Source organism: Phocoena phocoena, chromosome 18 (genome assembly GCF_963924675.1).
Source record: "Phocoena phocoena chromosome 18, mPhoPho1.1, whole genome shotgun sequence".
NCBI classification, from domain to species: Eukaryota; Metazoa; Chordata; class Mammalia; order Artiodactyla; family Phocoenidae; genus Phocoena; species Phocoena phocoena.
Genome location: NC_089236.1, coordinates 13,934,445 through 13,955,844, shown reverse-complemented (window position 1 = coordinate 13,955,844; position 21,400 = coordinate 13,934,445). Strand labels below are relative to the sequence as shown.

General features: G+C 39.5%; 1 protein-coding gene across 1 annotated transcript in view; it reads right to left on the bottom strand.

Annotated features, from left to right (window-relative positions):
* The window catches only part of FREM2 (FRAS1 related extracellular matrix 2), a 157,583-nt gene that overhangs the window by 10,298 nt on the left and 125,885 nt on the right, over nucleotides 1-21,400 (bottom strand). Inside the window, exons 12-16 of the mRNA XM_065896045.1 lie at nucleotides 20,950-21,080; nucleotides 19,071-19,229; nucleotides 15,005-15,308; nucleotides 12,787-12,918; nucleotides 9,438-9,769 (exon numbers count right to left, since the gene is read on the bottom strand). Of these exons, the coding sequence (XP_065752117.1) occupies nucleotides 9,438-9,769; nucleotides 12,787-12,918; nucleotides 15,005-15,308; nucleotides 19,071-19,229; nucleotides 20,950-21,080 (1,058 nt within the window). The remainder of the gene's footprint in view (nucleotides 1-9,437; nucleotides 9,770-12,786; nucleotides 12,919-15,004; nucleotides 15,309-19,070; nucleotides 19,230-20,949; nucleotides 21,081-21,400) is intronic.

The following is a 21,400-nucleotide window of genomic DNA, read 5'->3' as shown; positions in this document are numbered from 1 at the left end:
TACGCTACTATTTCCTTTGCAGCAAAGGATAGGCAGCAGAAATCTTTAAGCTAAAGTACATTATTTTGAGCATACTAAAACAGTGCTTTTTTTTGGTAGCAGCTTTATTAAGAAATAGTTCATATACCACGTAACTCACCTATTTCAAGTGGACAAATCAATGTTATTTAATATATTCAGGGAGTTGTGCAACTTCCACCGCAACCACCGCAAACATTTCACCGCAATGTTTTAGGACATTTTCATCACTTCCAAGAGAAATTCCATATCCATTAACAGTCATCCCCTTATTCCATCCTCCCTCCCCAGTCCCTGGCAATCACTAGCCTACTTTCTGTCTCTAGGCATTTGCCTATTCTGAACATTTCATATAAATGGAATCACACAACATGTGGTCTTTTGTGACAGGCTTCCTTCACTTAGCGTAATGTTTTCAAGGTTCATCCGTAGTGTAGCATGTTTCAGTACTTCTATTACTGAATAGCATCCCGCTGTACGCATATACCACATTTTATTTATCCGTTCATCAGTTGATGAACATTTGGGTTATATCCAGCTTTTGCCTATTACGAATAACAGTGCTGTAAGTTACTTTTAAATTATTATATAGAGGAAGAGGAAGAGGAAATAAAGCGGCAAAGACCTGGAAGCAAACGTATTTAGTGGTGACATGTAACATTTAAGATTCCATGTAATCTTTAAGATGGCTCAAAAATAATTAGTTGAAGTGTCTTCTTACAATTTATACTTTCTTCTTTTGTATTTTGCAGGTGGACTGGGGTCATGGAGGGTAAGCTAATAATTATTTTTTTTTTTTTTTTTTTTTTTTATGCGTTACGCGGGCCTCTCACTGTTGTGGCCTCTCCCGTTGCGGAGGACAGGCTCCGGACGCGCAGGCTCAGCGGCCATGGCTCACGGGCCCAGCCGCTCCGCGGCATGTGGGATCTTCCCAGACCGGGGCACGAACCCGTGTCCCCTGCATCGGCAGGCGGACTCTCAACCACTGCGCCACCAGGGAAGCCCGCTAATAATTATTTATTGAGCATCTACCACTTTTCAGACATCGTGTTAAGTTCACAAATAAAGCTACTCAATGTTTTCATTCTTCCCCATAGTTATATTTATATGTATGTGTGGATGATTGAATGAATGGATAGAGAGATGAAGGATAGAAAGAGAGAGAGGAAAGTTAAGACTCAAAGAAATAAAGCAAATTTCCCACTTCCTTCTGGAGTAGCCCTACCAATAATAGACCCCAGCCTTTGGCCCATGCTTTTTCTACTCTTTCACACTTTATCATATTCCAAACCAAGCTGAGGGTGGTCTTAAGATCACCTAACAAAGGTTATCATCCTTAATTCTCAGAATAGCTCGGCAGAATAGCAGGGAAAATACAACTGTCTTCTTTTAAAGAGGAAACGGGCTGAGGTCACATCACACTGCTTACAAGTTTGAGTCAGGTTTTCTGATAGGTCTTTTTCTCCTTCCACCCTGAGGTGGCAACAGGAAGCATACATGGGAGTTACTGAATAATCTAAAACATGATAGCTCTTATTTATCATTTGTCATGGGGTTAAAAGTAAACTCCTCAAATCACCAAAATGACAACCTGAATCACCAAGAAAAATATATCGAAAGAAAACCATCCACCAAGCAAATTATCTGATTCTCAGCTGTGTAGTAGCTAACACTCATCATCTCCTAACGTGGTCGGCAGGAGAGGCGCCTTTGCACTGAAGTCCTCTGAGATAGCAGTTTCTAAGGGTAGCTATTCCTGCAGTCATTGAGGAATGGATCTTGAAGTGCAGTTTTAACACCCTGACAGTGTAATGGAGAGTAACTGTCAATCCATATGCCACTGGTAATTAAGATGACTATTTCATCCTGTGATTTTAATAAACACTGATTAAAGAATAGGCTGTAGACATGGATTTCCAATTAAACTTTCTAGGTGCTAAAAATAATTTTGCCAACATTACATTCTATCCATCAGATGTTACTGAGTGTGCTATTTTGGAGAGAACTATTAACATTCACATCCTAGGAACAAGTTACTTGGCTCCCTGACGAACTCTTACGTGATTTCATTTGATCCTCCTGGTAACCTAGAGTTTGTTCATTTCTGGACATGGAATTGGCATCTTATTGCATTTTCTTGTTCACCACAGCCAGCTCTTTTTGTCTGCTTAGAATCTCTGTCTAAAGGAATTGGAGCCTAAATGGGACTAGGTAGATCACCCAGGTCACGTACCTGTTCGTTCCTGTAAAATTGAAGAACACAGTGCAATCAATGTAACCTCTACAGCGGTCCCCAACCTTTTTGGCACCAGGGACCGGTTGCATGGAAGACAATTTTTCCTCGGAAGAGGAGGGGGGGTGCGGGGGGATGGCTCTGGCGGTAATGCGAGCGGTGGGGAGGAGATGAAGCCTCGCTCACCTGCCCGGCCGATCACCTCCTGCAGTGTGGCCAGGTTCCTAACGGTACCGGTGGGGGACCCCTGCTTTAGATGCCATCTTAATGAACCCTTCATTTTCCTTCAGCCTATTCCACAGGACTTTTAAAAGTATTTGTTTATACTGAAAGAAATGTATGTTAAATCTGGTATACTGCTCTTAAAGAAACTGACATGATGAGTGAGCTTACACATCCTTACTGATTTGTTTCTTCAACAAAGGCAAACAATAGTTTAAATTCCGTATTTAAAGGGAAAGTGCAAAGTGCAAATGACCTGTGAAAGGTACCATACCGATATAAGTTTCTATCACTACTAGTAAGTGAGGTTTATATTTGGGGAGATATTGCCTGTTGAAGGGACAAGAGAAAGTCTGCTGATCTGTGTTAGATGGTAGGAAAGGGGAAGAATAGGAAGAAAGAAGAGTACCCCAAGAGAAAAATTACATTCACAATGCTGCCCAAGGTGGAAACTATTGCTGAGGAAAATTGCAGTAGTTTTAATTTTATTTTTGGCTGCTTTTGGGTCTTCGTTGCTGCGCCCGGGCTTTCTCTAGTTGCGGTGAGCTGGGGCTACTCTTCGTTGCGGTGTGCGGGCTTCTCATTGCGGTGGCTTCTCTTGTTGCGGAGCGCGGGGTCTAGGCGCGCGGGCTTCAGTAGTTGTGGCTCGCGGGCTCTAGAGCGCAGGCGCAGTAGTTGTGGCGCACGGGCTTAGTTGCTCCGCGGCATGTGGGATCTTCTCGGACCAGGGCTCAAACCCGTGTCCCTTACATTGGCAGGCAGGTTCTTAACCATTGCACCACCAGGGAAGTCCAAATTGCAAGTAGTTTTAATTCCTCGCTTATTTTGGACTTGTAGCTGAAGCTATTCAATTTACATATTATCTTATAGATCTTTAAAAATTCTTATAGAAGTAAGCAATAGAGGTATGTAACTAATAAAAACGAATCCAGATTTACTTTGTTCCTTTGCAGCTTTCACTTGAGCAAGGCACTATTTTACACGTGTTGAACTTAAGCCACAGAGAAGGTAATTGGCTTGCCCAATATTCAGTACATTCAGGACTAATACTCAAGTATCTAGACCAGCACTGTTCAATGGGATCATAACGTGGGCCAAACATGTAATTTTAAATCTGCCAGTAGCCATATTTCCAAAAGTAAAGAGAAGCATGTGAAACCAATTTTAACAATAGTTTACTTAACCTAATATGTCAAACATATTGCATTTTAATATGCCATCAATATAAAATAACTAGAATGTAATATTTTACATTTTTTTTTTTGTACTAAGTGTTTTTTTTTTTTTTTTTTGCGGCACGCGGGCCTCTCACTGTTGCGGCCTCTCCCGTTGCGGAGCACAGGCTCCGGACGCGCAGGCTCAGCCGCCACGGCTCATGGGCCCAGCCGCTCTGCGGCATGTGGGATCCTCCCGGACCAGGGCACGAACCCGTGTCCCCTGCCTAGGCAGGCGGACTCCCAACCACTGCGCCACCAGGGAAGCCCCTGTACTAAGTCTCTGAAATCTGGTATGTATTTAACACGCACAGCATATCCCAGTTCGGACAAGCCCCATTTTGAATGCTCAGTGGCTACACATGGCTAACGGCTACCATATTGGACAGCACAGATTAGACTCTTCTACCCAAGGTCTTTCAATTAGACCACATATATTGAAAACAACAATCATTTCAAAATCTTTGATAGTCGTGCAGCTACCCTACTTTACGCAGCACAAGTGATTTGTGCTTACTTCAAAGACTGAAAACTGAGCCAGAGCCATTAGAACCTTATCTAAGGACAACCACTGGTGGGGATTTCCCATTGGCTGGAATTTCTTTCTGTTGCTGCTTCTGTTGCCAGATGCATGTCTGTATCATCAAGACGGTGGTGTTTGTGAATGTGTAAAGAAGGCTCATAGATCTCAATAGCTTGAAGTCTCAGTAAAGTGTGTACTTAGCGACTCCGTGGAAGACATTGTTTTAACAAGTTAGAATTCTTAGCCAAGGTCTCTGCGTAATAGCAGTCTACACATCCAGGAACATTTGGAAGGAAACTTTGGCTTCTTTCCAGTTACAAGCCTTTCTGAAGGGCTGTGATATCAGAGATGCACAAGGGACCTTGGAATGAGGGAGGGTCAATACTGGTCCACAAATTCTTTAGGATTAAGGACAACTCTATGGGATATCTACAGTATAGGATTATAAATAATCTAAATGACCAGTAATAGAAGAATATTTAAATAATTATGATGGCACAGCAACAAGGTGAAATATGTCGTAATCAAAAATCATTTATGTGAAGAATTTTCCCTGTCATGGGAAAAGAATCACAATATGTTAAGTTAAAAAGCAGTCTACAAAATGGTATGGATAACATTTTGCTTCTACTATTAAAAATGTGTATGTATATTGAAAAGAGACTAGAAAATATGTCTGTGTACAGTGATAGCGGGATAATGAGTGAATTCCTTTTTTATACTTTTTTAGTTTCCCAGCTTTCCATGGTAATATCTTTACTTTCATTAACCAAAAAACCTACACCACTAAAAATATTAATTGACAAATTTGACACAATAGGAAGCAACATACTTCATGAAAGTTATACATTTTGGATTCTTCTTGCCATTTCTTGCAGAATGATTTAGAGTGCCTTACATCTTTAAAAAAAAAAAAAGATTAAATCAGTGTAGTAAGTAGAAAATAATGGAATGGAAAGAGATGACTTCTAAAGTATACTCTAGCCCCAAAGGTCTATGTTTCTAAATCAAACACATAGTTTTTTTTAAAAAAGGAAAATTATTCCACTAACCAAGGAACTCAGAAAAAATACGTGTACTTTCCCCAAATCAGGCTATGTCTTCTCATGAGTAAATTACAATGTCATATGATTGGAGTTGAATTGTTGTAACTCAGTCATGCTCCTTGAGTGATGTTATCAGTTGCTGTTTACCTAACAAGGTGAGAGTTAAGATTCTGACTTTTTAACATCAATAGTCAGGCTGATGAAAGGTGAAATGAACTGAAGTTCTTTAGTTTTAAGAGAAGTTGTTTCCAAGAGAAAAATCACCGAAAATATCCAATAGTTTAAAAACTTAGTTTAACATTACTGACTACTTTGCATCACAAGTGTTTTTCATTGTGTACCCAAACAAGTTAAAGTTTTATTTATAAAACACAGGTCACACAAAAAGGTGGAACGGAATAATTGATTTTATTTATCTCTATTTTTCTTTTCCTGCTATATCTGCTTTTACATTTTAGAAAGTAACTATTAGGAGGGATTTTAGTGGTGAATATCATTAGAGAAATTCCAAGTTTCTTCTTCTTGGCAAGTAAAATTGTTAACTTTTATAAGAGCAAGTATTCGACTCCATAACTCGACTTGGAAGGAGTTTGAGGTCTGTGTCTGGTGTCCTCACCGGGTACCCATTTGGTCCCTGGTACAGAGTAGGTGTTCACTGATTATTTCTTTAATGAGTGAATGGGCAACGAACGAGATGGAAAAAGCAGAACTAGTCTTAATATCAGCTAAAGCTAGTTGTAGTCAAACTGCATAAAACTTAATAAAGCTTCATTTATTGACTTCACTTATCTGCTGTGAACAGATAACTATCTTGGATATTTCCGGTGATCCCTTCAGTTTGGTAACTCTCTGTTACAAGTGAAATAATTTGAATATGGGAGGTTAGAGAAGACAGAAATCTTTAAGAGTGTGTTAGAAACCTCTTTTTAATCACAAAATAAAATGCAGGGCCCTGACAATATTTCCAGGCAGCAGCTTTAGCTACTAAGAACACTAAAGATAAACATCGGTTTGTCATGATGTTGTTCCTGGCAGAAGCAGTTACCAGTTAGTAAAATCTGTTTGCAGAGTGATTGCCTTGATCTAAGGTGGCAAGTCTAGAAAAGGACCAGAAGAGGGAAAGACACATCTATTAGCTGCTTGGCCAGGGCAGTATGGAATTGGCAGAGGACAAATAGACCTGGGGTTACTTCTGTTCTTGTACAAAGAACAGAGGAAAAAGTTTATTTGCCTTTCTTGCAATTTCATCTGTGACCATAACCATTCCTCACATTCGCCCAATTAAATGACATTTAATTCACTCAATTAAATGTCCAGATAGGTATCGTGATGTGATTAAGAGCACAGGCTTACAAACGAATTGAACTGGTGGGACACGTTATTTGAAGTCTCTTTGCTTCAGCGTCTCCAGAAATGGAGACACAATTCGTATTTGTCTCACAGTGTTGTTTTGAGGACAGAATTAGTGAAACTATGTAAAGTACTTACACACGATGACAGGCATATAGTAAATACTAAATAAATGTTAGCTATTACTGTTAGTAGTAGTAGTAATATTATTAGATATTTTCTCTTCTCTAGAACCTAAAACTTGTGAGGAAAATTCAGAAAATATCTCAAAGAGTTATATTTCCTTTACTTTAATATGTATTTTCTTCTCCCTCACCTACATTTAAATAATGTTATGTGTCAGGGGAGGTGAGGATATAGGAGAAGATCTCAGTAACTAGAGAAGTAGAAGTTCAAACCCAAGAAAGTTGGGGAAAACGAGATAGCCATCTCTGAGCTTCACTCTGAGAGTGAACACGCTTTATTAGATGCTATTGCAATTCCATTTACACTGAGGCTTTAAGAATTCGTCACAAGAACCTGAAATTTCAATGATTTACACTGAATCTGGTCACGTCTATTATGTTGACCAGCATGCTTATGTTACTACATTTATTTTCAACGATGCGAAAGCAGAAAAGTTCTTTCAGAAGAAACTCATATAACCAGCTGGCCATCTTACGCCTCAAGGTAACACAAGCCAGTTGGGAACTGGATGGTTCAATAATTCTTATATTGCACTCTCTCTTCTCCCTAAGTAGAAAGTAACATAAAGTGTTCAGGCAGGCAAAACTTCACTGAACCCGGCAGGTGTCAGTTTTCACCTAGTGGCGTAGAACAGTCAATAGCTCAACTACGGAAGCAGGGTAATAGCTTTTCTAGTTAGCAGTTGTAATGGGAAAAAAAACCCGGAACTTAACTAAATAGAGGAACAGTGATTTTAAAACTCCAGCAAAGTTAAATTAATTTAGCTGAGCATTTTTATACTGAGGATTGGCTGGAGAGACGGATTTGCATTCAAAATGCCCTTGGTACACCAGAAAAGTGGCAGATATAGGCTTAAGTAGGATAAAGCTTAAGTAGGCTAAGTGCAGGGTTTTCACTAGGGAAGCCTGTCTGGGTTGCACGTATGAAAGACAGAAAATTACTGCCATTTGCAGAGAAGACAGAAAACATTCTTGAGGCTAAAAAGTGACCACAGACTAGACGAGACCCACAGAGAAGCTTCATGGGATGAAGTGCTTTTTAACAAAGAAGACCCAGAACTACAATATAATCCATTACTATGTCCCATTTCGCTTATGCCAATAGAGCCTGTGATTTCAGCAAGATCCTGAGAGAAGAGCATCCAGAAAGAAAACAGGAATGATTTAATAATGGATTGAAAACAGGCTCTGGGAGGAACGGCCAAAGGAATGGAGATATTTGACCTATAAAGGAAGAGGCTGACGTAGATGTGTTAATATGAGTCTTTATTCTGAGAATAGGACCTTTTTTCTTTCACGTTTCTTCCAGGTAGCAAAGACAGGGTGGGAAAGAGGGACTTGAAGAGGTAACACTCATGAGGGTTTAAGTAACCTGCCCAAGAAGACGTAGCTAGAGAATGTCAGAGCCAGATATAAGTCCACATTTGCTTGATTGCAATATGCAGGCTCTTTCCACTGTTCTACACTGTCTTCCTGTTGGTGTTTTTGCTTGAGATTTTTTGGATATTTTGTTGCTTTTAGAGGAGACAGAGATAAAAGTCTCACTACCTTGGAGCTCAACAGTTCCCAGACATAATATGTGGCCCTTAGACATCAACGCCAGCAGAACCGGTCAAGATTTACAGCTTTGCTCTGGAATTGAACTGACAGTTAACTGTCTACATTTCTCTTGTTACTACTTGTTTTATAGTTTAACATCACAGGAATATAGCACAGAAAAAAAAATCCAGCCTCACCTCAGCTAAATCTTGAAAGATAAGACATCTTCTGGGTACCATTCAACGTCTTAATGTATAAGTTACGTAAATAAGCCCTTTGTTTTAGTCCAGTTGGACAAAGCATGGCTTTTAATTCAAATACTCATCACACATCTAAGCTACACCCTACATATTTTAGATTCTCTACTATAACTGCTAATGGAGACCTTGCTTCACCATCATTTTGACAATAGTGATGGTGGTGATGGGAGGGGATTGTGTGTGTGTGTGTGTGTGTGTGTGTGTGTGTGTGTGTTTTATGCGTAAATGTCTGCCTGTGTAGTATGAAGAGGAATCAGCCAATTGTAGAGTAGAACTAACAGTAAGCTTTAAATGAAAATACTTTTGACTATGTTAGTGATGGAGAAATGGACCAGATAGGGAGGAAATGGGGAGAAAACTAGAAAGAAAAAGGGGGAGAAATGGGAGTAGAAGGAGAGAAAGATAGAAGGCGGGGAAAGAAGAGAGTAAGAAGGGAGAAAAACTCGACTGACCCTGAGGACCCTCATTTGAGATCGTTCATGATGCATCACGGCCATCCGTACATAACACAAGAAATGAAAATGTGTACTTCGAAGAGAAATTCGTATTTGGAGTTTTCTAATATCAGAGTAGATTTGGAGCTTACAGCATAACCATACGGTGTCCTTTCAATACAAAGATAATGTTACTGACCCATTGCTAAAAAATACATGGATTTTGACACATTGTTCTGGAAACAGACATGGATTTCCATACCACTCATGCCAATTACCTGCTCTTTCTTGTGCCTAATAACCTACATCACCAGGATGGAAGACTGGAGCTGAGATTTATTCCAAGTCTACGTAACTGAACAAAAGCAACTGGTTTGTCCAGTGACCAAAGCTCAGATGCTAAACATCCATACCTGTCCATCGGTTCCAATGGTGCCTCCACAGTCCGTGAGCAGCTCTGACATGTCATAGTAGCTAACGAACTCCCATAAGCAGGCTTCCAGGTTCAGATTTCGGTAGAAGCGTAAGGTATTGGAACCCCTGATAGACGAGCTGTACTGGTAAGGATACGTCTCTCCAATTATTTCTGGATTTTTGGTAGCACCAGTCAAGAACCCGTGGTGGGTCTTTACTTCAGTATAATCCAGGAGGTTGGAGCATTTGTGGTTTCCAACTCGTGTGCCATCAGGGCTGAGGGTGAGCTCAAAGTTGGAGAGCTCCTTGGTGGAAATCACAGGGAGCATGCCTACAAGGGATTTTTGTAAATCACTGTTACCATTTTTACCAACAGCAAAGGCCTTTGAACAGTTTATAATCTCTTTATCTCTTGAGAAGACAAGTGTTATAAAATACTGCAGAGTGGTGATTATAAAAGTGGTATCGTAGGACCCCAGAGGACCCTGAGAATATTTCAGGAGATCTATAACATTAAAGCTATTTTCACGACTCTAGTATTTGACTTTTCCACGCTTATTTTCTCAGTAGTGTACAGCGGAGTTTTTCAGAGGCTAAAATAAATCATATATTGCAATAGATTGACTGCAGAAGCAGACATAAGAATACAGCAGTCTTTTATTAAGCCAGACACTAAGGATATTTTCAAAAATGTGAAACTATGCCACTCTTTTGTTTTGCTTTATAAATTGTAGTTCTTTTTCTTAAAAGTATGTTTTTCGTGTTAACACGTAATAGATTTATTCTTATTTTAAAATTAATGAATAAATACGTATTTAACAATACCTCAATTTTAAATCCAGTAAATATGTATAGCTATAACCCACAAAACAAAAGGTCTTTGTGGCCATAAATAATTTTGAGGGTGTCCTCAGACCAAAAAGTGTGAAAACTACCACTATACGGTATAGGCTAAGAGTTGGCAAACCTCTTCTGTAAAGAGCCAAACTGTAAATATTTTAGGATTTGTGGGCCACGAGGTCTCTGTTGCAACAGCTCAAAGCTGCCATTGCAGAGCCAGAGCTGCCACAGATGATTTGTAAAGGAATTCACATAACCGTGTGCAAGAAGACTTAATCACGGCCAATGGATTAGAATTTTACATAATTTTCATGTGTCATGAAACATGCTACTTTCAAAGAAGAAGAAGAATGCTTGGCTTCTTCCAAACATTAAAAAACGTGAAAACCATTTTTAGCTTGCAGACCACACAAAAACAGGTAGAAGGCTAGATCCAGTCCATCGGACACAGCTGGTTGAGCCCTGGCATGAGCAATGCAGCAAAAAGGACTGGGAAAGAGGTCTTCCCTTGGCACCTTTTCCACCTCTCCCTCTTAGATTCTCTGGCCCCGCGAAAGAACCGGTCAGCTTCTGCGGAGCTACGGCTATCGAATGTTTCAGAAAACGCTAAGTCAAGCTCTAGGAGAAGCACGAGGGACCAACCTTTCTACTAGGAAGAACTATTAGAGGTCTGCCCTTCCCTGGCGGTCCCTTCTGCCCTCTGCACATCTGAATCACACCTCCCACGTGGGTCTAAAGGTAGGGTGGTCAAATATGGACCCAACATTCCACTGTAAAGTAAGGAGGTGCAGATCTCTGTGCACCTGTGCCCACCAGCATAAATTTGGGTTTGTAATAAGCAGACAAAGCAGAATTATGTCCTTTTCATAAGGCAGGTAAATTCTACCTCGTAGCTCCTAATATTGCCTAATGCTTCCTGTCCTTTAGGTACTTAAAATATAACTAACATACTAAGTAATAATATTAATATACTTCAGGAATAAAGTGAATTAAGAGGAATAGAACTTGAAAATGTCTTCTGTACTTGAGGAAGTGTTCATAAAATGTGGGTAAAGTTACTGACTCAGAAATTCTGGCCACACTTCCCTATCCAGAGAAAATGGACGCAAAATTTAACATCGTTAATTGCTTTTTTTTTTTTAACCTTATTTTAATGCCTAGGAGATGTCTTAGTTGTTGCAATAAATACTGGGAAAGATCTATGAGACTCCAGATATGGAGAAGCAAATAGGTGTTGAAGGCAGGGATTGAGATTCCAAATTGCTTTCCTGTAAGTTCCAAGCTCAAGAGTTTTGAAGGCACAGTGTTCCCTGTCATAAAAGACAGCGAGCACGTTAACCAAAGCTTTGTTTCATTGTGTTGTGACATGTGTGAAATTTATCTAATTTTAAAGAACATCAAAATTGTCAGACTTGAGAAAAAAACTGGGCAGAAAGAAAACAGAAACACTCAAAAGAAGCAGGACTTGAAGCTTAAGTTGCAAACTGAGCATTTATTGTATGCTTGGTCATTCAGAAAACAGGCAGACCTCAGAGATATTGCAGGTTTGGTTCCAGACCAACGCAATGAGGCAAATATTGAATTTTTTGCTTCCCAGTGCGTATAAAAGTTATGTTAAAATTTACTAGGATATAGAAGATGTGGTACATATACACAATGGAATATTACTCAACCACGAAAAGAATGAAATAATGCCATTTGCAGAAACTTTGGATGGACCTAGAGATTACCATACTAAGTGAAGTAAGTCAGACAAAGACAAGTATCACTTATATGTGGAATCTGATAAAAAAAAATGATATAAATGAACTTATTTACAAAACAGAATCAGACTCACAGAGCTCGAAATCAAATCTATGGTTACCAAAGGGGAAACGTGGGAGGAAGTGACCAATTAGGAGACTGGCTTGGGATTGACAGATACACACTACTGTATATAAAATAGATAACTAACAAGGACCTACTGTAGAGCACAGAGAACTCTGCTCAGTTTTCTGTAATAACCCATATGGGGAAGAATCTGAAAAAGAATGGAAAATATATACATATGTATAACTGACTCACTTTCCTGTACACCTGAAACTAACACAACATTGTAAGTCAACTACACTGCGATAAAAAAATTAAAAACAAACGATACTGTAGGCTATGAAGTGTGCGATAGCGTATGTCTAAAAAGCAAGGTACACACCTTCATTAAAAACTACTCTGTTACTAAAAGATGCTAACCATCCTCTGAGGGAGTCTTCATCTTTTTTGCCGGTGGAGGGTTTGAAACACGGAGAGAATTACCAAAATGCGACAGAGAGACATGAAGTGAGCGGGCAGCGTTGGAAAAATGGTGCTGATAGACTTGCTGGAAGCGGGGCTGCCACCAACCTTCAATTTTTAAAACAACGCAGTATCTGCGAAGTGCAATCAAATGAGGTCTGCCTGTATTCCGTCAAATAAAGCAGGTAAAGAGAAGCCCAAACCACCTCCATGGATTTGCTTTCCCAAGTCACCTACCGTCTATGTGGGGCATGGTGACGGCGAGCCTGATGAGGTTTGTGTACTCGGGGTCCTCGGGACCCGTGTAGCACAATTTAGCTGAGAAGGGCTCTGCTCCCACTATCCCTGGCACCCGGGGAGGACAAAGACCTCGAGGCAAAATGAAACATTTATGCTAAAAGAAGATAACAGACAACACTTGAAGTACATATTTTTAAACAGGCACTATTAATTTTCTGTGTACTTTAAAATTCTCTGTGAACTAAGGCACTGCTGAGGGTTGATATGACGAAGCAAAAGACCATCATGGGAAAAGTAATCCCAGCAGACAGTTCAATGGCTTCTTCTTAACATTGGGGGTATTTTATCAAGTTTAAGAAAAAATAAATATTATTCAGTGGGATTTAATTTGTACTGGACACCGTCTGTTATGGTCATATTCACAAAATCGTCTTAACATAAAGTATAAACAGGCATAGTAAAAACGACTGAAAAACAACAGGAAAAAGTAAGTGTAGTTTAATTCAATGAATGAGATTGTTGCCTTAGAATTAACTCCTTAAGACTAGTCATAAAATTTACATTATTTATAATAAAACTAAAAATGCACTCATTCTAAAAAACAAAAACTAGCCTTCTTAGAGAGCAAAATATATAGTTTTCTCTATGTATGTAATTTCTTACAGTATGCGTATTATAAATTATAACTCATTGTCTAATCTATCTATCTTTCTAGAATTTTAACATGAAAATCTTCCTCGTACGTTTGCTTTGAAAGCACTGTAGTGTCTTCATTTTAATACCATGGAAGAGGCCGCCCGATGCTGGATCACAGTTTCCAGAGAACTAGGCAATACATCATTTCTTTTCTGTTTGTAGAAAACAGATCAGAATCAGGCCCTAGCATCTGGGATGTCTGCTTTATTAATTGGGGGCGACTCATTTTAAGGCATTGTTTAATTTAGTTTTGGTACCAACACAATAGCTTGGTTTTAAGAGAAATCTAAAAACCATACATTCTAATCCTAATAAAAGAACACGGTTACTCTACATGTTATCAATAAATATTGATCCTGAATATATAATGCTGGGAGGCGGTACATATAACTTCTCTTGCTGCAACCTATGTACATCCGAAGTGTTGTACACAAATGGAATTTTTAGAAATAGAATCTGATTAAAAGACGGTTATTTTAAAACTCTGATTTAAACATTCTTCTGCAGAGTAAAGGATCAGTTTATAAAGTGGATTTCCTGTCCCGTCAGCGTTGTCTCCGGCCACATGTATTTTCCACCTCCACTGTGTCCGGGCCCTAGCCCTGACCTCAACCTCCCCTCTAATAACCAAGTATGGACACTAGTACACACCTCTCTACCTGGACTATCCTTCCCCTCCTGCCCCAGCAAACTCCTGTTCAGCCAGCCACCAGCTGGGAGGGATCTGGCATCACACATGAGCTGCCCTGTCCAGATCTGACCCTTGCGTACCAACTGCTTCATCTCCTGATCTCCCTTCCTCTCCCTTTCATCCTGCCCCATTTCTCTGCTTGTCATTCCCAGAATACTCCATGTTTTTTCATGCTTCTACGAGTCACTGCTCACGCTTGTTTTCCTCTACTGTTTTCAAGACTCAGCTTAAGCATCTCCTCTTTGATGAAACCTTTCCAGATCCACTCAGGCTAGAACCCATCACTACTACTTTTGCATTTCTGTGTCCCGTCCAGACTAAACTTTGTCTGTGTCTTCAGTTTGAGTATGGACTCCTGGAAGGCAGGAATCCTGCCTTATTTTTCATGACAGCCAAAAGCCTGACATATGCTCAGTGATCGAAAAATGCAAAATGAATAAATATTTCTTTTCTAATGAATATTTTTGCGAAAATAGATTATCATTTAAAAATACTTATAGAGGGCTTCCCTGGCGGCGCAGTGGTTGCGAGTCCGCCTGGCGATGCAGGGGACACGGGTTCGTGCCCCGGTCCGGGAAGATCCCACATGCCGCGGAGCGGCTGGGCCCGTGAACCATGGCCGCTGAGCCTGCGCGTCCGGAGCCTGTGCTCCGCAACGGGAGAGGCCACAACAGTGAGAGGCCTGCGTACCACAAACAAACAAACAAAAACCTTATAGAGTATTACGGAATACATGGGGCATTTGGAGGAATGAATAACTGGAAATTAGACATATATAACATTCCATGGTACTCCAGCGACCTTCGTGTGAAAATGGCCACGCACTACCTTCTTCTCTGCCGATGGTTACGGTAGGGCTCATCAGCTCCAAGCCTTCATTGCCGTCGGCATTCACAGCCCGAGCCGCACACTGCACCCTGGAGCCAGGCTGGAAGTATATGGAGTCTAAACTGATCCTCTTGGATGAAGTGAAAAAGGTGTCAAAGTCCACTTCTCTCATGGGGCTGGTCACTCCGTCGGGGCCCGCGGGTGCGCTGATCAGCCATCGGTACCGGGTCAAAGTGTCATTGATGTTCTCACTTGCACAAATGGATCCTGTTTTGTCATAGTCTGGATATTTAGGGTTGCAAGCCTATGGGAAACAAATAACTATGTTAGGGCCACAGTTCACAACAAGGTGTAAATTATTCCTCTTAAGTTCTCTCTCCCTTAGTGTTTTCACTGCTACTTTTTTTCCATTTCTACATGTTATTCATGCAACTTTCAAATTCCTAGTCCTAGCGATGCTAGCGTTTATGAACTCTAATCTTGCATTTCCAACAGCTTATTGGCAGTTTCCACCTTTAACCTGATACGAGTAAAAGTGATACTCATTTCATCATCTCTCGAATCCTCAGAGCTGTCGAATCGTCCTTGTTCTTTTCTCTCTCCCTCTCTTCTCTCTCTCATTTTGCCCCCAACATCCAGTGGGTCAGTGAACTTGGTTGATTCTTTTTGTAGGATGTCTCTTAGGTTGGTCTTTTCCTTCCCATTCCAAGCATCACCTTTCTATCTAATTCAGGGCCTTTCTCGTCAGGTGACCACGGTTGCCACGGTAACACTCCAATACAACCCCTCTTCTCATGCCATTCTTCTGTGCAAGGGCTCCCTGCTACCCAGCAAATGAAGTGCACGTTCCTTAATATAACATTTCAAGACCTCTGTAACTTGCACCGCATTATTATTTCTGCCTTGCTAATCCAATAAACATTTATTGTATACCTATTATATGTACGTCATTACACCAGAGGTATTGCAAAGTAAGAATAAATGCGTCCCAGTTTTTGCTCACAAGGAGCTTATAATTCATAGGTAAGAGAAGGCAATTGAAAAACTAACTATGCCATTTGTAAGGCAACCACTTCATACAGGAATGACGTTTCCTTATGTGACTCTTTATTTTTTTATAGGTATAGGAATGCCAGAGATTTCTGTGCATTAATTTTGTATACTGCTACTTTACCAAATTCATTGATTAGCTCTAGTAGTTTTCTGGTAGCATCTTTAGGATTCTCTATGTATAGTATCATGTCATCTGCAAACAGTGACAGCTTTACTTCTTCTTTTCCAATTTGGATTCCTTTTATTTCTTTTTCTTCTCTGATTGCTGTGGCTAAAACTTCCAAAACTATGTTGAATAAGAGTGGTGAGAGTGGGCAACCTTGTCTTGTTCCTGATTGTAGTGGAAATGGTTTCAGTTTCTCACCATTGAGGACGATGTTGGCTGTGGGTTTGTCATATATGGCCTTTATTATGCTGAGGAAAGTTCCCTCTATGCCTACTTTCTGCAGGGCTTTTATCATAAATGGGTGTTGAATTTTGTTGAAAGCTTTCTCTGCATCTACTGAGATGATCATATGATTTTTCTCCTTCAATTTGTTAATATAGTATATCAGATTGATTGATTTGCGTATATTGAAGAATCCCTGCATTCCTGGAATAAACCCTACTTGATCATGGTGTATGATCCCTTTAATGTGCTGTTGGATTCTGTTTGCTAGTATTTTGTTGAGGATTTTTGCATCTATGTTCATCAGTGATATTGGCCTGTAGTTTTCTTTCTTTGTGACATCTTTGTCTGGTTTTGATATCAGGGTGATGGTGGCCTCCTAGTATGAGTTTGGGAGTGTTCCTCCCTCTGCTACATTTTGGAAGAGTTTGAGAAGGATAGGTGTTAGCTCTTCTCTAAATGTTTGATAGAATTCGCCTGGGAAGCCATCCGGTCCTGGGCTTTTGTTTGTTGGAAGATTTTAAATCACAGTTTCAATTTCAGTGCTTGTGATTGGTCTGTTCATATTTTCTACTTCTTCCTGGTTCAGTCTCGGCAGGTTGTGCATTTCTAAGAATTTGTCCATTTCTTCCAGGTTGTCCATTTTATTGGCATAGAGTTGCTTGTAGTAATCTCTCATGATCCTTTGTATTTCTGCAGTGTCAGTTGTTACTTCTCCTTTTCAATTTCTAATTCTATAGATTTGAGTCTTCTCCCTTTTTTTCTTGATGAGTCTGGCTACTGGTTTATCAATTTTGTTTACCTTCTCAAAGAACCAGCTTTTAGTTTCATTGATCTTTGCTATCATTTCCTTCATTTCTCTTTCATTTATTTTGGATCTGATCTTTATGATTTCTTTCCTTCTGCTAACTTTGGGGTTTTTTGTTCTTCTTTCTCTAATTGCTTTAGGTGCAAGGTTAGGTTGTTTATTTGAGATGTTTCCTGTTTCTTAAGGTAGGATTGTATTGCTATAAACTTCCCTCTTAGAACTACTTTTGCTGCATCCCATAGGTTTTGGGTTGTCGTGTCTCCATTGTCATTTGTTTCTAGGTATTCTTTGATTTCCTCTTTGATTTCTTCAGTGATCACTTCATTATTAAGTAGTGTATTGTTTAGCCTCCATGTGTTTGTATTTTTTACAGGTCTTTTCCTGTAATTGATATCTAGTCTCATAGCGTTGTGGTCGGAAAAGATACTTGATATGATTTCAATTTTCTTAAATTTACCAAGGCTTGATTTGTGACCCAAGATATGATCTATCCTGGAGAATGTTCCATGAGCACTCGAGAAAAATGTGTATTGTTATTTTTGGATGGAATGTCCTATAAATATCAATTAAGTCCATCTTATTTAACGTATCATTTAAAGCTTGTGTTTCCTTATTTATTTTCATTTTGGATGATCTGTCCATGGGTGAAAGTGGGGTGTTAAAGTCCCCTACTATGAATGTGTTACTGTCGATCTCCCCTTTTATGGCTGATAGTATTTGCCTTATGTATTGAGGTGCTCCTATGTTGGGTGCATAAATATTTACAATTGTTATATCTTCTTCTTGGATTGATCCCATGATCATTATGTAGTGTCCTTCTTTGTCTCTTGTAATAGTCTTTATTTTAAAGTTTATTTTGTTTGATATGAGAATTGCTACTCCAGCTTTCTTTTGGTTTCCATTTGCATGGAATATCTCTTTCCATCGCCTCACTTTCAGTCTGTATGTGTCTCTAGGTCTGAAGTCGGTCTCTTGTAGACAGCAAATATATGGGTCTTGTTTTTGTATCCATTCAGCCAACCTGTGTCTTTTGGTGGGAGCATCTAGTCCATTTACATTTAAGGTAATTATCGATATGTATGTTCCTATTCCCATTTTCTTAACTGTTTTGGGTTTGTTATTGTAGGTCTTTTCCTTCTCTTGTGTTTCTTGCCTAGAGAAGTTCCTTTAGCATTTGTTGTAAAGCTGGGTTGGTGGTGCTGAACTCTCTCAGCTTTTGCTTGTCTCCATCAAATCTGAATGAGACCCTTGCTGGGTAGAGTAATCTTGGCTTTAGGTTCTTCTCCTTTATCACTTTAAATATGTCCTGACACTCCCTTCTGGCTTGCAGAGTTTCTGCTGAAAGATCAGCTGTTAACCTTATGGGGATTCCCCCTTATGTGACTCTTAAACTATTGACATTTTCATCGGACGATCCCAAACCTTCCCTCACAGGTGGAGCTGCTGTTCTATCTCCTAGTTTGTATAATGATCACATCACGCCTTATAGTAGAGTGACTGATTCTTATATATTTTCCTCTCCCTTATGTTTAAATTCCTTGAGTGTAGAGTTCATATCTTATTTATTTTTCTCTCAGTGGCAAACCCTGAGATAATATGAGATAACACACTATGTGTGTATCAGTTAGTAAACCTTTGTTGGATGAAGGAAGAAACATAGGACCTTTACTTGATCAACAGTTTCCTTTCCAAAGTTCACAGATTAAATCCTGCAGTTTTCCCCCACTTTTATTTCATCATGACAAAGCCCATACTATATTGGTTAATGTTCATGATTATTTTAACTACGTTACAATTTTCCTCAACTTCCTACTCACCGTGATACAGACAACAGGATAACCAGACACAGGTCCAGCACTCTCTCTGGCTCTGTAAGTGTCATCATACATCAGTAAGGACACAATTTGAGGGACAGAAGGAAAAGTGACATCTGCCATGCTGTTCAATTCTTCTATGTACACAATGGCTTTGGTGGCCTAGAAGGAGAAGATAATTCTCCATGATTACTGACATATTAGACTCCTGCTGCTTTTATTGTGCAGAACAATACTTACAATGCTTGGCAAGTCCATGGCTTCATTATAGTAAAAATTGTCACACCCAGAGCCTCTGCAGTGTGACAGGCTCTATGTGCTTTGCTCCTCATGACCCTGGCACCTGGGTCATATCTTATGGTGCAGGGGAGGGTACCTGAGTCCTGGGTTGGCCAGTGGCCCACAAAGTATTTGGGCTTGAATTTTTTTCTCTAAATTGTGATGATAGTAGTTAAGTCTGTCTCGGGGTGGTAAAGTGGAAGATCCATGAAAAAGTCAATTAGTTAATAGTGGGAGGAAAGCTGAAAGAGACCAGGGAGAAGGCAGATCCTAGAGGTCATGTGACAGCATGGACCCTGCTGACGTGGAAGTCAGGTGAAAAGTGAAGCTTCAGAGGAGCAGAGGACAGAAGCACAGGCAGAGGGAGAAGCTGAGTCACAGACAGAAGAGGAACCTGTGAACATCTACTGGGGGTAGAATGACAAGGAAACCCCACTGACACATTTGCCTTTTGTTCCTGAATCATCTTCCAATATCCAACGATACACTGCAGTTTCCAAGCCTATATTTACGTGTGTCTTCTTAAAAGGGGCTTTGATCACTTGAAGTGATTTGAGTGAATCTCTGTTCCTCTTACTCAAAAGAGTTTAATATGATGCTCCATAAAAACTAAAGACTCACTTCTTATGTGATCAAGACTTACAAAAATATATTTGAAAAAGATTTTCTGCCCCTACTTCTTGAATTTTAAATACGACTTAAAAAAAAACCCAAGGCACTGTAAATACCATCAAGTAGTAAAAATTATAAAATATTAAAAATACCTGTACTTAAGGGGAAAAAAGTCTCCCCAACTTGATCTCATGCTAATAGTGAAACATATAATAAAAGAAATAGAGTAAATGTAAGCACAGATACTGTAAACATTGGTCTGTTCGTTAAATCATTTAGCCTTAAAAATTAGGCTTAAAGGTCAAAATTCTATGGAAATTACATTTATCTTGAAGAATATCTGGTTGATGAAACAATATAAATTAAATAAACACAGGAAAGAAGTGTTAGGACAGTAACATTTGGGTCATTGAGGCTCTGGACATCAATTTAATAAAGTTACGATGAGCAGGTGGGAATTTTGAGGGTTAGCAAACTGTTTTGTGGGTTGAAATGTGTGTTTTAATGAGTTGTGGCACTAAACTAATAGCCTCATCTTTGTGCTGAGACTATGCTTTCTCTCTGGAGGTTAATCCCAGATTCAGTCATTATTGACTAAAATAGGAAGGGTAACTGGGCTGATGTGGGACTCGGAGGCTCTAGTCCTTGAGTTTCTGTAAACATGATTTTTCAAGGAAGAGACAGGAATTTTTTATCTTGGCTGCACCACGGGGCTTGCAGGATCTTAGTTCCCTGACCAGGGATCGAATGCATGCCCTCGGCAGTGAAAGCATGGAGTCCTGACCATTGGACTGCCAGGGAATTTAGGACTTTCTTGATTCTTGTTTTCGAATGGAAACAAAATTTATTTCGGAGGTGAAAAGAGATTATGTGCATTGACTTTAATCAAGGGTTGTATAAAGTTGATTATTTAACTGTACACTATGTGATGCTTACACGCATTTTCCATGATAAAATGCTGGCCACAAATTTATATCCATAAATTACTTACCTGCGTCTCTGCTATCATATTTTCATCGGGTTTTAGGTGGACAGTGAAGGCCTCTCTCATCTCTCTTACCCCATCGAATATTACTTCAATTTCAACAATGTGCTGGATTTCTCCCTCCTTAAACTCAATTTCTACAAATGCAAAATCACAGGTTTAAATCTTTTACATAGGAACATGTGAAGTTTTTCTTAAGCTTCTTTGACAGTGACCCACAATGAGAAATATATTTTATACTGTGGCCCAGTATACTTATGTGTATATGTTTGTGTGCACATGTGAGTGTGGATAAAATGGAATAAAAAGTTTTAAAAACATCACCTATTCTTACGATATGCATTGCACTCTAATATTTTCTATTCTACTCCATTTCATCCAGAAGAAAATTCTAATCATAAGCTACTAAATTGATTTTTTGACCCACAGTTTGAAAAAATGCAGAGTTATGGAATAG